The sequence below is a fragment of the Eretmochelys imbricata genome, chromosome 14 (genome assembly GCF_965152235.1).
Source record: "Eretmochelys imbricata isolate rEreImb1 chromosome 14, rEreImb1.hap1, whole genome shotgun sequence".
Lineage (NCBI taxonomy): Eukaryota > Metazoa > Chordata > Testudines > Cheloniidae > Eretmochelys > Eretmochelys imbricata.
In genome coordinates this window covers 7,060,412-7,075,771 of record NC_135585.1, presented here as the reverse complement: position 1 = coordinate 7,075,771, position 15,360 = coordinate 7,060,412, and the positions used below count along the sequence as shown (strand labels likewise).

Genomic DNA, 15,360 nt, shown 5'->3' with positions numbered 1-15,360 from the left:
GCTTTAGTGATCAGAGTGTAGACTCACCTGTCAGTGCCTCAGATGATTGCAGTAGTCCTGGTACTCTATGAAGGGAGAGGTCCCTTGGGTAGATGGCAGATACAAACTATTTAGAACTCTATAGGTCAAAACTGAACCTTGAATTTCCAAATGGTCTTAAGGAATAGCCCTACATAGAGCATGCTGAAGTAATCTAAACTCAAGGTGACACAGCTATAGATTACCATGGCGAGTTTTGTGTTTAAAAGTAAAAGATGCAACTTCTTTGCTAATTGCAGTTGATCAGTACTCTTGCCATCCATTGTTTCCTAGACTCTCAGCAGCAGTCAAAGACCCAGCATGAGTCAGAGTCTGCTCAAAATGAGTCAGGCCCTGAATTTTGTAATGACTCCCCAGACAATTGTAAGAAATAACTTGGTATATGAACAAATAATAAACTTATTTTATATAGCATCTTCCATAACAGTGTTTCATAAAATACTTTACAGGTTAAATTATTACAGAATTAAGTATTAGATAATAGTAATATTATCAAATTATGCTGTTATACATAATATCTATAGAGCAGAAGGGGAAGAAAGTGAAGTTTAGGCACAGGAAAACAGACTTAGAGGTGGGATTTGAAAGAAGATGGTATATCGATGGGGTTGAAAGATACAGGAAACTTGTTTCATATGGCAAAAGTTGCAGGGGAGGAGGTTCTCGCACCAACAGTGCCATTTCTGGAAAGGAAAAGGGGAAGCTGATGGTATATGTGGGGAGGTTAATAATCAGGTATTAACTCTGGTAAAAAGTACAGTCTCCCAGAAAAGTACAAAGGCGTGTACACTCCATGGCAGTGAGACTATTGGAATGAAGTGAGCTGCTGAAAAGAGAAATAGGAGATGAGTGTCAATAGTTGAAAGGAGACAGAATTTTTACCAACAGTAGCAACATTTGCGCTCAGATGCAAGAAATACATACAGTATTTGAAAATGTCAGTTACTGGCATCTTGCATGTTAAATAATGATGAGTCAAAGGGAGACCTTTCCTTTTGTGGGGAAAGTAAGTTATTTTATGTGATTTAGATGATTGCTTGAATAGAAATAAATGAAGGAATTGTGTTCTTTCAGAGAAAGCAGATTAGAGGTTCCACGGTAAGGCAAATAGTCAAATGAGGAGAAGTAAAAGGGGAAATGGTATTTCTTGCAGAAATGAGCTTAGGTTCAGAAGAAGGAAAGAAGTGAGGAGAAACACCTCTGAGCCTATCCAGTGGTTAGAAGAGGGTAGGAACCCAGAGTTGTGTGGTAGGTTAGTAAGGTTTGTCTGCCTTCCTTCAAGGGGATGGGGCTGCCTGGTTGGAGTTTAACGCAGTACAGATTCATATTTCCGATGTTTGATAAAGGCTGGTATTGACAAGATACTAGCCATAAGCTGGCCTTCAATATTACTACATTTTTACCCTCGTACGCTGTTTCCTTTTTAATCAGTCTCCTTTGTGAGAAATAGAACAAGTATAGCAATGTTTACCTTCTCTACTGACCATGGAATTTAAGGAGAAATGGTGAAATGTTTGAGGTAGGTAAGAACCAGAATCTTACCAACGGTGATGCTTTGAAGAACAGGCAATATGTTTGCTTGTAAAAACCGTGCTCCTTAAAGGCGAGGAAATTGTGATTGTAGAAGTAATTTCTGATTACTATCTACAAAGGCCTTGCCAGAAAGTTTTAGGCAGTCTGCAGATATAGAGCCTGATCCTGCATGTTGCTGAACATCCTCAGCTCCAGCTGACATCAGTGAGGCCTGAGGGCTCTCCGTGCTTTGCAAGCTCAAACGCTTAAACCATTGAATTGTTCCACACTGGCAAGCACTATGCAGCAGGTAACACAAGATGGAAAGTAAAGCTGTAACACATGAATAAATTCCAGTGGTGGTGTCAGAGAATCTTATTCAAACTGCATTTCAGAGTAATTATCTTGATAATGTTTTAGAAATTCTTTGCTATTAACAAAACCAGGAATTAATGGTGTTTGTTTGTAGGACTGGACCAGTGGTGCTGGTCAGTAGCGCGGAAGATGAGCTAGTTTCGACTTCTATTTGTCCACTCCCCTGATGAGCGGGTGTTGGAAGCACTGCTGAGGCTTCCCCCTTACACGTAACAGTGACTTCCCCAGCCAGTTTATGGAACAGCATGGATGTGAGCTGAAGGGAACAGTCCTCTGCCAGAGTGAGAGTCCTTTGGATGAGGGGTTAAGGAATTGGGGATCATGAACATTCCAACAGAGACAATGGAGGCCCCCTGCTGGAGGGGGGGGCAGTGGAGGGAGTTTGTTAACCACAGCATTCCTTGTTATTCTGTGGTGTTGACAGCAAAAGCTTTTATTCCTATCCAGCTCATGTAATCTCAAGAATGCTGTTCTTGACATATGCAGCTGGCTGTTTTTTAAAGTTTTGCCTAGCTTCTCTTCCTTTGCAGTTATGAATTATATAGACCTTTAGTGCTTAACTACAAACAGAGGATTTTCCAGGTGGGGGATCTGGGGTAAGAACAGAAAGATATTGAAATACAAGCCGCTGAAGTAATAGGGTCTCTTGGATGCAGGTTGAAAGAAACTGATTTAGAGCAGAAAGCTTAGATTGTGCATTGAGCAGTACATCATAACTGGTGGTCCTTAAGGGTTAGTAAAACAGAGAGGCAAAAGATGTTTTGGACTCTCAAATGATTTACTAGCTAAAGAGAGAAAAACACAAAGGTTGGCTATGCCATCACCTTATGCTTTATTGAAATTGTGAGAGCCAGGTAGGTTCTGTAGCTGAATTTATTTTACTGTCATAGAACAACATGGTGCATATTTGCCAAAAAAACAGGACTGTCTGATCTTGCTCTACTATTTTCCGTTGAATTGAATTTATGCAATTGTTAATGCTTGTTACTAACGAAAACTTAAGAATAGTGTCGTCAAATGATATCGTCGTGTTTCTTTAAATCTGTAGGAACCACATTTCAGCATGCATTTCACAATGAAGGTAGTAACTCCAACCTCCTATCCCTGGAATAGGAGAGTATGTGAACCAAATAGGGAAGAATGTTTGTACTCTAGTGCATTGTGAATCAGGTCTGGCTCTGGGTCCAAGAGTGCCTGAGTAGCCCAGAATTTGGCACTCTCCAACCCAGGTCCAAGACAAGCAATTTGGGATCGTCATCTGCAATCGACCCTAGATTCTATTAAGATCTTTTTAGAGTCGGAGGACACCTGAAACCTGAATGAAATCGGGCGTCTGGATAATCGGGTGCCTCTGATTGTAGAGAGCTAGCAGGGTTCCCCGAGGCTGACTGAGACTCTGAGCAGCTTCACCGCACAGCAGCTTTGTTTCCCTCAGAGCTTGTTCCCTGCAGGAACAGAAAATGGGTCACTACAGCCAGGGAGGAGGTGACCAACCTGTGATTAATTGTGAGTTTCACATATCCAGGATTTTGCAAATTGGGGCTGCATTGTAATAACAACACTTAGATACTGAAGAGCTAAGTGTAGTCTGTCGGAGATGGGCAGTCACATGGGGTAGAAAAAGAGTTGCTGGGTTTGGAATAGGATGAAGGGCTTAGTTTTGGATAATTCACATACACAGCCAAGCAAAATGTCTATCTCCTGTGACGTTTGTCTTGACTCATTATGACAATGCATCATTTTATGCCATGCAATTCAGCTTTTCCTATATTTCATATTGGAGAGTGTGGGGATGGTTCAGCTCTTATGTTTTTCTTAACTTGTTGTGTGGCCAACCAAAGGTTACTTTATCTATCTGTGGCAAATATAGCTTTTAATTGCTTCTGTTGACATCAAAGATTAAATCAGCTCATCGAAATGAACAAGAAAAAAGGCTTTCTCATGGCTAAAGAAAACCTAGCACAATACCAAATAAAACGGAGCTGTCTCATCCAACAGAGTAAAAGCCCTCCTGAGGGATGAAGAATTGTAATTTTAAAAATCTTTTAAGGGTATAGAGGAGACAGAGCTTTGGTGGGTCCTAGGTAAGCAACTCAAGTCAATAAAAGAAAAGACAAATCTTTAGGGACAAAAAACCAAACCAAACAAAAAAAAAACACTCTTCAGTCCTTTTTCCATGGTCTAAAATAAATGTTAAAAATATAGACACCCCCCCATCAAAATTAGTACACCAAACTCAGCTATATGTTGTCTGTTAGTTATAAAGAAGTAATTTAGACTTTCACCATGATCTATTTAAATCTCTTGGGTCAGTAAATCTTGTTAGTAACTTCAGCCAACAGCTATTAGCATGTTTAGCACAATGTGACAGGAAACAGCTGGGATCTTATTTTCATCCCATTGTGCAATTATTAATGAATATAGTTGAAAGTAATATACTTTCGACAAACTATCTTAGCAATGAATTTATTGGGAGATCCTCTTCACCATGATATTAGGGTCTAATATTTTGCAGATCAGTTTTCACTGCAAAATGGTGCATACACCTTCTCACTGAAGTCCAGAAAGATATCATTCTAAGAATCAGCCCCAAACAATCCTTCAGCTACCAGGGATTGTTTGTTTCTTTGTCTGTCTCGCTCTCTTTTTTTAAATAGTACTCAAGAATTTCCTTCCAGCCAACTTAGTAATGTGTATCTGGATTCTAAAGCATGGTACCTATTTCTTTGTGACTTTCAAAGAATTATCTTCCTCAGAAGGGAACATCTCTCTTCAGCCTTTGCTGGATTACAGTGTGAAAAGTGAATAACCGTTTTGTGAAAACATGCAATTAGATTGCACTTGAAGATTATACTGGTAAAAAATAAGCAGGTTGGAAGAGGCCTGTCGCAGAATTTGACCATAATTTCTGCCAGCAATCAGTACGGTGAAATTTACCCCACCATGGGCTAGTGCAAGACCAGTCACAACACTATATATCTATGGTGTGGCAATGCAGATGGGAGAGGGAGACTGCAATGGGGCCTGCACACAATGGAAGGGTGTCTCTGAATATGCAAGTGTGGCAAAAAGCTACTGGCAATAGAACTGGGTAACCATACTTGCATGGATCTAGTGACCAGGAATTTTCTCGTGAATGACATAGAGGTTCTGCAGCCGCTATTCCCATAGGCTGAAATGATGGTAACAGAAGGACTGGTCTGGCATCCCACAGTCTGTTTGCAGAGTGGGGGCCATGGGATTCCTTTCCCTGGACCTTGCATCCCCAATTTTACAAGCTTTGTGCATGAATTTCACCGTTATTATATTATCTTTAGATATGGAGTTAGAAAAGCTGTCCAGCACAATCTGCCTGATTGGTGAAATATAGCTTTTATTTTTTCTTAACTTCCAAAAATAAAAACATTTAGCAGTTCTAGCTGTCTGTTTCTTCTCCTCTCTCACCAAGAACATGTCTAACACATGTTAGATGAACACAAATATGCATGTTCTGCTGCATCCAGAACTCCACCCTAAATCAGCTCTTGGCTCAAAGGATATTTATCCTGGCAAAGTACATATACCTCATAATGTTTAAAGCACTCACAGAAATAACTTAGATACACTTATGCTATTATTTTATTTTAAAAAAATACAAATCTTGATCTCTCACACACACACAAACATATCAAACAATTCTTTTATTTCTTTATATTTGCATGACACTATAGATTACAATTAGTTCACAAGAAAAACTTTTATTTGTCTATGTACATAAGGGCTTTGCGGGGGGTCTCTTCGTTTGCTGGTACGTGAGAAGCATTTCTGCACAGAATTCTCCTAAACTTTCATAAGATCTATTTTATTCCCTTCTACTGATAGTTATATTATGTATAATACATATTTGACAAGACTTGCTTTTTCCAAAGGAAAAAAAAAAAGGAAGAAAGAAAGAAAGAAAATCGGTGCTTTAAGTAAGCCTTAATTTATATCTAGTCGTCAAGTGTTTAAACATGTGTGTTCTTTGCAAATAAGCTGGAAGTCAAAACTTATCTCAGTTTCAAATAAAGTAAAATCTGATTTGTGGTCCTGATGGCAAAACTTCCTGGCAAATTTAAAGCATTTTGTTGCTAAAACATGAGTAGTGTGAAGTGTGTTGGTGTGTGAACGCAGAGTAAGGAAGTTCCATTTGAAAATTTTGAAGTCAGTCTGGCAGTGAACTTCCTCTTATCCATCACTGGTGAAGTCAGCCCCAAATCCATCAAAGCACTTGAGCACTTGCTTAACTTTAAGCAGGTGGCTAGTCCCATTGAAGTCCGTGGAACTACTGACATGTTGAAAATTAAGCACAGACTTAAGGCCCTGATTCAGCAAGGTAATTAAAGTTGTGAGTAGTCCTGTTGAATTAAGTGCGACTAATCACATGCTCAAGGACCAAGCTGAATCAGGGTCTAAGTGCTTTGCTACGTTGAGATGTTAGTGAATACAACAATAGTGGGAAAATATAAGGACCAATCCTACTCCCAGTTGATCTACGTTGATATAATACCACTTAGTGATGATGTCATTGAATAAAGGTGGCTGATTATTAACAAGTCCTTGTGCTTAAGAAATAATCATTTTCATGCCCAAAAATCCTAAATTGTAACATCTCTACAACAACCATGTCCATTTTTTTAAATGTCTACCACCCTGTAATAAAATGAGCCCATGGGTCATTTACTTTCTGTTTGCAAATGTACATGTGGTGCTCCACTATGATATTTCACTTTTGAGTGCAGTAATGTTTAAATATTTTCCATTTCCCCATCTTCAAACAGGAATGTGTTCTAAATCTCTTAGGTCTGTTTTCCTAATCACTGCAGTGGGAATGAGCATTGCAGTTTGCCTAACCTAGATACTCCTTACTGCATTCCCATATATTTTAAATAGTCCACTCACCTTCTCCATATTTGATACATTCCCTTCCAAGTTCATCTGGTTAGGTGCGTGAAGAAGAACATCCAGTTTATGGGAAAAGACTTAATTTTACTTTTGGTGCTGAGACCATGTAATATGTGTCATGACATAGACTTCTTGTTAGTCAGCCATCGTTAGCCAGTTGCCTATTATGAACACTCTGTATTAGATAGCAATACAGCAACACAGTAAGCTTACATTTCCCCCAGCTTAATGTGATTGCTAAATCCCAAACAAAAGATTAGAGGAAGTTCACTATCAGACTGGCTAGTGTAATGTGTTAAATTCACAATAGACATATGTGATCCGAATTAGACACGTAGGTACCTATCCAAAAAAGCAGATATTCAGATAAGTTTCCTCTCGAGGTTCCTTCCAGTTCTATGATTCTAAGATTCTATCATTATTTATATTCATCTGAAACTTTTCTTCTTATTGTAGACATCTGCAAAGATATCTTGCTGTAATCCTCCATCCAGTTGCATGGTCTTTAAGTACGAATGATCCAAAACTATTGAATAAAACAATCATCAACCAAACTCCCCTGAGACTCAAGAGTATTATGTAAACAATGCACCAGGGCAGCATGCCCTAAGCAATGAGAGACATGGGTCTCCTGCATTCTTTGCTTACAACCAAGCTTCTTGAAATGCCCTTTCCCAGTCAGTTTTCGGTGGGGGATTGTTTATAATACTTTATAATTAAAAGGAGGGGGAAATTAAGTATAAATAATTAGAAAATGATGACTGCAGCTGGTTCTGCTCTTTCTTTAACTTGTATAAATTAGTCCTAAAGTGCATATGACATAGTTATGGACACTGCTGGTAGGTACCAAAGATGTCATGGTAGCAATGCATATCTATGTCAGAAACCCCAAACGAAATAGCATGGAACTCCTTTACTTCAGCCTTTATTCATCACACTTTCTTTTTGAAAGTTCAAAAATAATTTTCTTCACTCTTGCAGCTATTTCTTTTGGGGAGTTACACACTGTTTCATATTTAAAGGGCCTGATACAATGCCCACTGAAGCCAATAAGGAGTTCTTCTGTTGATTTCAATGGGTATTGAATCCATCCCTCAGTGACTGGTGATCATTTATGTAGACAAAAATCAATTCATGATTCTCTATATTGTTCGAATGGAGACATAACTTTATAGTGATATTTTTAAGTATACTGGGATGAGCTGCTAGGGTGGTGATATATACCCAAAATCATGTGTAAGGAGATCACACATTGGTCTTTTGAAGATGCTCACAGAGTCATTCCAAGTCCAAACATTTTAGAAATCTCTTTGAGCATTTGAATCTCCAGCAGAGTCTTGAATTCATTGCAGCCAAAAGGGAAAGGTCAAGCAGAAAGCAAAAGCATATGGAGATTGCTGTAGTGTCAGATAATGTGCCTAGAAATTACTTTAAAAGAGAATAATCATTTCAGGAGACAGGTTTTGGTCCTACTCAATTTAATACTTTTAGAGCTTGGTTAGAAGAATAGTAGATCAACAATTTTGATTCTGCTGCAATGAATTTGACTGAAAAATGAGCTGTGAAGAGGGCAAGGAATGTCTTGCAAATTTTCCTTGTAATAATAAGTAAGACAAGATCCTCAAAATATCTAGATGGGGATTGACAAGTCATTAAACTATTCTGAGTGCATCACTTAGCTGGAGGGCATTAATAGTCCTGGAATGAAGTCCAAGAAATGCCAAGCTGTAAATAAAACATAGTTACATCCATAGACACAAAATGTTGCTCCTTACAAAACTTTCTAACTTCAAAGTGTTTTTTAAAAAATTCTGTATACAGAGTTATTTTGTCTCATATATTAGGAGTGAGACACAAGCAATGCCTGTGGGCCTGAGCTAACGCCCACTGAAGTCAACAGGAAGGCTCTCATTGACTTCAGTGGCTACTGCATGAGGCCCTCTGCCCAGTCCCCAGCCGTGCTTTCGTTAAAGCTTCCCAGGGACGGATTAGAGGGAGATAGCCACATGGCCCTTCCTTTGTCCTCTCACACCAGTTCTTAACAGAGCCCCTACTATGTCTCCTTTTTCTGCCCATTTTTTCCTCATTCCTTTTCTATATACCCTCTTTTTTCTTCTTGTTTTCTTTTCTCTCTACTTCTTTTCTTCTTTCTTCTCTTTTGCTCTTTTATGTGTTTTGGGGACACTTTCTCCTCTCCGTGCTGCCCCACCCACCCCCCAGAACCCGCTCCCTGTTCTTCCACTCACCAGAATTCTGCATGGCCCTGGGGATGGTAACTGGTGCCATACAAGGCTGAGCTGAGTAATGAGAACTACAGCTGGTTGCATAAAGGGCACAGCAGAAGCAGAGAGGGAAGGTTGGTGACATTAAGGAGCTGCCTACCACTTGACCTGCAAAGGTGGCAGCATGCTTGCAGTGTCTGTGTGCAATGGTGGGTCTGCGTTCTTACAGCTTTCTTCCTCTGTGTCCTCACCCTCCCTTGCCCCCCACCCCCAATTAGTCTTGTTCTGGCCTCCAAATTGGGAAACACTGCTCTAAGAAGAAGCTGGCTGTGAAGATTCTCTCCTCCCCCCCCAAATTGGTTATGTGTCATTTAAATCTCTTTATTCAATTTCAGGTGACATACATACGACAAGAATATGAAACCAAACTCAAAGGTCTGATGCCAGCATCTTTGAGAAAGGAACTCGAAGACACCATTGCATCTTTAAAATCTCAGGTAAAATATCAGCACTCAATTGTCTCCAATTCTAGGGTTTAAATAACACTCATCTCTTTTATAAAGGAAACTATGAATGCATTAAATTTGGCAATATTGGATTGAGGTCAGTGATAAACTGGCAAGAGTCAGATGCTTATCACACCATCACCTTTCTGCTAGGATCCCCCTCTCCCCATCTCCCTCATCTCGCTAGTGAAAGAGTCATCTCTCTTGATCCAAGGGATTTACCTCAAATGCCAGCTGAAAGTAGAAAATAAAGTCAGCAATGATGTTGCAACTGTTACCTTTTTTTCTTTCCCAAGAATATGCTGCTGAAGACAGAGTATGGTTAGCAACTATCTATTATCAGTGTTTCTTCAGAAGAAACTCTGTTCGCCATGCCCTGAGGGACTCTTTGTTTCCTTTGCAGCCTGTATAATAAAGCAGCCCTTTGCTTTTTTAGGTACTGCCTCAAAAGTCCATTGAATTAATTCCAAGTTTGGTTGATAAAGGTAATAGCGTTGATATAATATCTTGTCAAAGACATTTGATTTGGTACACACAGCATTTTAGTTTGGATTTGCAGCAGGAATTAACTCAGGAAATTCTAAGACCTGTGTTATGTGTTAGATAAAACTAGATGGTTCCTTCTTGTCTTAAAATATATGAAACTGTAAATTAATCTGAATGGCAGCCCTAGAAGTAAGAATAGTAAAGTTGAAGACAAACTGTTAAATGTCATTTTTTTAAACCAATGACTGATCATGTTTAAAAAAAAAAAACAAAAAACCCTTACCCCTTTGGAAGGGCTACTGGGTAGTGGATAGTTAGGAAGCAGATGTGATGTATCTTGATTTCAGCCAGGCTTTTGACACAGCCCCATATGACATTCTCATAAGCAAATAAGAGAAATGCAATCTAGATGAAATTACTATAAGGAGTATGCAGAACTGGTTGAACGACCATAATCAGCACAATTAATGATGGTTCTACTGTCTACACTGTCTACTATCTAGTGCAGTCCCGCAGGGGTCAATCTTGGGTCCAGCAGAATTCAATATTTTCATTAATGACTTGGTCAGTGAAGTGGAGAATATACATATGAAATTTGTGGATGACACCAAGGTGGGAGAGGTTGCTAGCACTTTGGAGAACAGGATTAGATTTCAAAATTAACGTAACAAATGAAACAAGATGAAATTCAATAAAGACAAGTGCAAAGTACTGCCTTGAGGAAGGAAAATGCACAGTAGCTGGCTAGGAAGTAGTACCGCTGATAAGGACCTGGAGGTTATAGTGGATGACAAATTGAGTATGAGTCACTGATGTAATGCAGTTGCAAATAAGGCTGATATTCTGGGCTGTATTCATAGGAATGTTGTAGGTAAGACATGGGAGGTAATTGTTCCACTCCACTAGGCGCCAGTGAAGCCTCAGCTGGAGTAGTATCCAATTCTGGGTGCCGCACTTTAGGAAACACATGGACAAACTGAAGAGAGTCCAGAGAGAGCAACAAAAATGATAAAAGGTTTAGAAAACCTGACCTTTGAGGAAAGATTTTAAAAACTGGGCATGTTTAGTCTTGAGAAAAGAAGACTGAGGGGGGGACCAGATAAGTCTTCAAACATGTTAAGGGTCGTTATAAAGAAGACTGTGATCAATTGTTCTCCGTGTCCACTGGAGGCAGGACAAGAAGTAGTGGACTTAATCTGCAGCAAGGGAGATTTAGGTTAGATATTAAGAAAAACATCCTAAATACTGGAATAGGGTACAAAGGAGGATGGTGGATCTCAAATCTTGGAGGTTTTTAAGAGCAGGTTAGACAAAATACTGTCAGGGATGGTCTAGGTACACAAGGTCCTGCCTAAGCGCGGGGGTGGACTAGATGACTTCTTGATCCTTTCCACCCTACATTTCTTTGAGTTTATAAGGGTACGCTGTGTATGGTGGTGATGTGATGTACAAACTCCACTCTGGATAGCAGAATCCGTCAGGAGCCATTCATAATCCACGTGGAATCATTTGAAATGCCAAGACATGCATATGTTCATGAAATGCCAAAGTTGGGGGGGGGGGGGGAATGAAAGGTTAAACTGCTATCTGAGTTGTTAAGCGAGTTTTTTTTGTGCAGAAGTCAACTTTTTTTGGCTTGGATTTATTTGGTAAAATGTTGTTTGAAATGAGGTCGTTACTTAAAATCATAAATCCGCTTATAGTTTTACATAAGATATTAAATAGAACCACATCGTCCATCTCTCTCCCTGGAAATGGTTGTTAGTTTAATTTACTTACATTCTCTGTTTATAAAAGTTAGTTTGTAACATTTTTTGCTATGCATGGGAATTTCCCTTGGCAATGTCTGTCTTTAACAGAAATATGACATTTCCATAAGAGAGAGCTTTATAGTCCCATATGCTAAAGGTGACACAAGTTAATAGTTGATTGCAGATATTTATTTATTGCATGTAAAGGAATTTCCAGTGGTACTGATATTTAATCTGATTAAAGTCATTGCAGACCAATAAAGGGTTAAGGATCTACCAGGATGATCTATTTCCAGTTGATAGTAAAAGGCCAATTAAAGGTTTAGTTTACTGTTAACTTTGTCTGGTAGGAAGCATTCCATTGGAACAGATATAAGAATACTTCACTTTACAGTGAGTATTGTTTTTTAAAATTGAAACTGATATACACCTGCAGGGCTTCTTTTAGGATCAGCAGCATTTCAAAGGACTAAAAGTAACTCCAGACTCCTAAAACTGGGTGTTAACGCACAAACACGTAGCTGCTGGCTTCATCTGCAGCAGTATACAGTAGTCACAAACCATTCAGTAAGCAGGGTTCTCTTCTAAAGCACAGGTGTCCTTGTCTTTGAAAATTGTTGAAATTCCAGTCTGAAAACATCAGAGGAGAACGGCAGTGGAATCCTTACACCTGTCAGGATTATTAATTGTTCCTGGGGGGGGTGACAAACCAAGAACTGTTAAAAATGAACAAATATTCACTGCTCAGCAAAGTTTTCTAAAACTTTAGTAAAGTTTAAAATGCATTGCACAATTGTTCACTGCCCACCCCCATGAGCTCTTTGTAAGCTGTCCTAACATGATAGTGCTACATAATATAAGCATTAATTCTCTCACACACCCTGTGAGAAAGTGGAATGTTGTTTTCACAATATTTCAGATAAGGAAACTGAGGTAGAGAAGTGAACTGACTTAGCATCAGAGCTGGGATTAAAACTCAGATTCTCAGTCCCATGTTTAGTCCACATGCTACATTATCCAGTATAGCTCTGAGTCCAAAAAGTTATCGTGGCTGTTTTGGCTTCTGACTGAGTGTATAGGGTGCAGGATTAATGCTGTGAGTACACAGGCCAGGGAAACCACACTAGCAACTTTCGGTCAAGCATCATTGCTTAAATCCAGCTCACGACTAAGGTGCTATTGAGATTTCTCTCGCCAGCATAAACTGGGCTTTAGACAGTAAAGTCAGCCTCTGTGAAATAAGTACCAATTGATTCATTAAGATTTTATACTCCACTTTCATATGGGATGTATTTTGTAGGTAAACTTTCTGCAGAAGAGAGCATCTGTCCTACAAGAAGAACTGAATGTGTACCACACCAGAAGGTAAATGAGTGTCTTCTCCTCAATTTGTACCATTTCACACCTGTGGGTCTCAGCTATTGAAGTTTTACCACTTAATTAAAATGCTTAAATATGGTTGCACTTTAAAAAGAACCTTATTTTCAGTAAACAAGCTGTCTTTGAGAAGTTACTCAGCTCTTCTAACCACAATGCTTAGTCAGTGCTATTAGAGCAAGATTAGAGAACTTGCAGGTGCAATACAAGTCTGGGCCTTGCCTCCATGTTCATGATGAAACAGTGCACAGCTGCAGGTCTGCGGTGATGCTGCCTTCTTTTAAAGATAGAAAACGATGATGCAGTTCTGAATATTACAGCTTACAGCTTCAAAGTACAGGATCTTTAGCTTTGTTTCAGACATGTACACCATCCAAAATAAATGACTACAAGTGTTGCAACAACAATAAAAAGATTCTCTGTGCCCTTACAGTAAATGATTCACATGGATGATTGGGAAAAAGGAAACTTCCAAGCAAGGTCATTGAGGTTTTTTTGGCCTTATAGGGTTCATTGATAATTGTATATCTCACAGCAGGATTTCTGCAAAGAACAGGATGTGCACATATAAATAGCAGATATTTTAATGAAAACCATGTAAAATATAAAAACTAGTCTGAAAATATGAATGTTAAAAGGACTTCTTAACATTCTGGATATTTATAGCTGAGACTGATGATAAAATATGTACAGGTGTGTGTGTGTGTGTTCACATTGTTTCCCTGAGATTTTTGGTTCTGTACCTGGTATTATAGGAGCCATTGTCAGATAAACATTGATTCAGTGTATTTTTTTGCGAGCAATGGAATTACACAGCAATGCTTTTGGCCCAAAAGTTTCCACTGAGACAGCCAGTCAGTGTTTTCACACAGAGTACTAGCTGGCTAAAAGATTGGTAATGGTTTATAGATCCAGTCATAGGTTTAGATCCAGGGCACTACTGACCAAAAGTTGAATAACACATTTGAATGTGGCTTGTGTGTAATGACTTTAGTGCCATTCTTAATAGAGGAGAAGGGTAGGAAAATTAACTTTACCATTGTATTCCAATGGCTATACCTAAGGTTAAACCACATTGGCAGCCTAGTTTGGAGAAGTTTGTACTGCTACAACCTGTTCTGTGGTTAACAGAGAATCAGCCCAGAATCTTTCACAAGACTAAATTCATGGTCATTTGGAGGGAGTCAAGGGGGAGCAGAGGGAAGTATTATCTTCACACTGATTCATTAGCAGACCCTTCTTTGTTAATGTTGTGCAGTGTTTGAGGATACTTGATAAGCTGTTCAGTGCAGGGACTGAATGTAATATATATGTGTTCAATGTGTAGCATAAACAGGCCTGATCCTGATTCATGTCTATGAGCACTTTCTAATACGAATAATAGTAAGATATAACTAAGGAGAACATTTTAATTTTAGGTAACTGCTGGAGCAGAGGAAATTGTTCAAGTGACAAATGGACTTCTTTCAGCAGGTTTGAAGATTTGGATCTTGTAAATTAAACTGTGAGATCAGTGGCTGTTTTGTTAGCACAGAAAATGTAATTAAGCTCATGAAAGCACATTCATCATTCATGCTAGAGTTTTTTGAGTTGTATCTTACTTGAATTATTTTTTACCATTATCTTATTACAGATTTACAATTTTGATATATTGTGTTTGTGTGTGTGCTCAATTTACTTACTGCGAAACTAAATTCCCTCGACTATTGGTTTTGCTATCACTTCCTAATATCATTTTTATTCAATTTTATACATGATAAAATCATGTTTCTATTATTATTATTATTCAGTATATTTTAAAAACATATTTTACATTGTTTTCATGTTCATATGTTTACATAATATTAAAATATTCTTTTGTACTTTTTTGTTTTGACATTGTTTGTGGTCCCTGAACATTTCATTTGCTGAAATAGTCATGATGTTTGTGAGGGTTTTACATACCGTGATGTATTCACAGGGAATAATCCTGTTCCAACTATGGAAACTTCACAAGTGCTGCCTTTAGTCACTCTTCTGATTAATGGCCATCAGTAGGCATGACACAGGCTAGGCAGCCACAGGACAGGGTTCTTTTCTATGAAAATGCATTGAATTATGTGGTGTATTTTGAAAAGATAGGCAAATAAGGGCCCCTATTCTGCAAAAACATATGTGCTTAACTTTAAG

At 38.7% G+C, this 15,360-nt stretch overlaps 1 protein-coding gene across 5 annotated transcripts in view; it reads left to right on the top strand.

The window, feature by feature from the left end:
* The window catches only part of CEP112 (centrosomal protein 112), a 301,926-nt gene extending 286,950 nt beyond the window's left edge, over positions 1-14,976 (top strand). For all 5 annotated transcript variants that reach the window (XM_077833092.1, XM_077833093.1, XM_077833094.1 and 2 more), the window contains 3 exons: positions 9,467-9,568; positions 13,115-13,179; positions 14,610-14,976. In XM_077833092.1, the coding sequence (XP_077689218.1) occupies positions 9,467-9,568; positions 13,115-13,179; positions 14,610-14,613 (171 nt within the window). In that variant the 3' untranslated portion in view covers positions 14,614-14,976. The remainder of the gene's footprint in view (positions 1-9,466; positions 9,569-13,114; positions 13,180-14,609) is intronic.
* Positions 14,977-15,360: the final 384 nt, after the last annotated feature.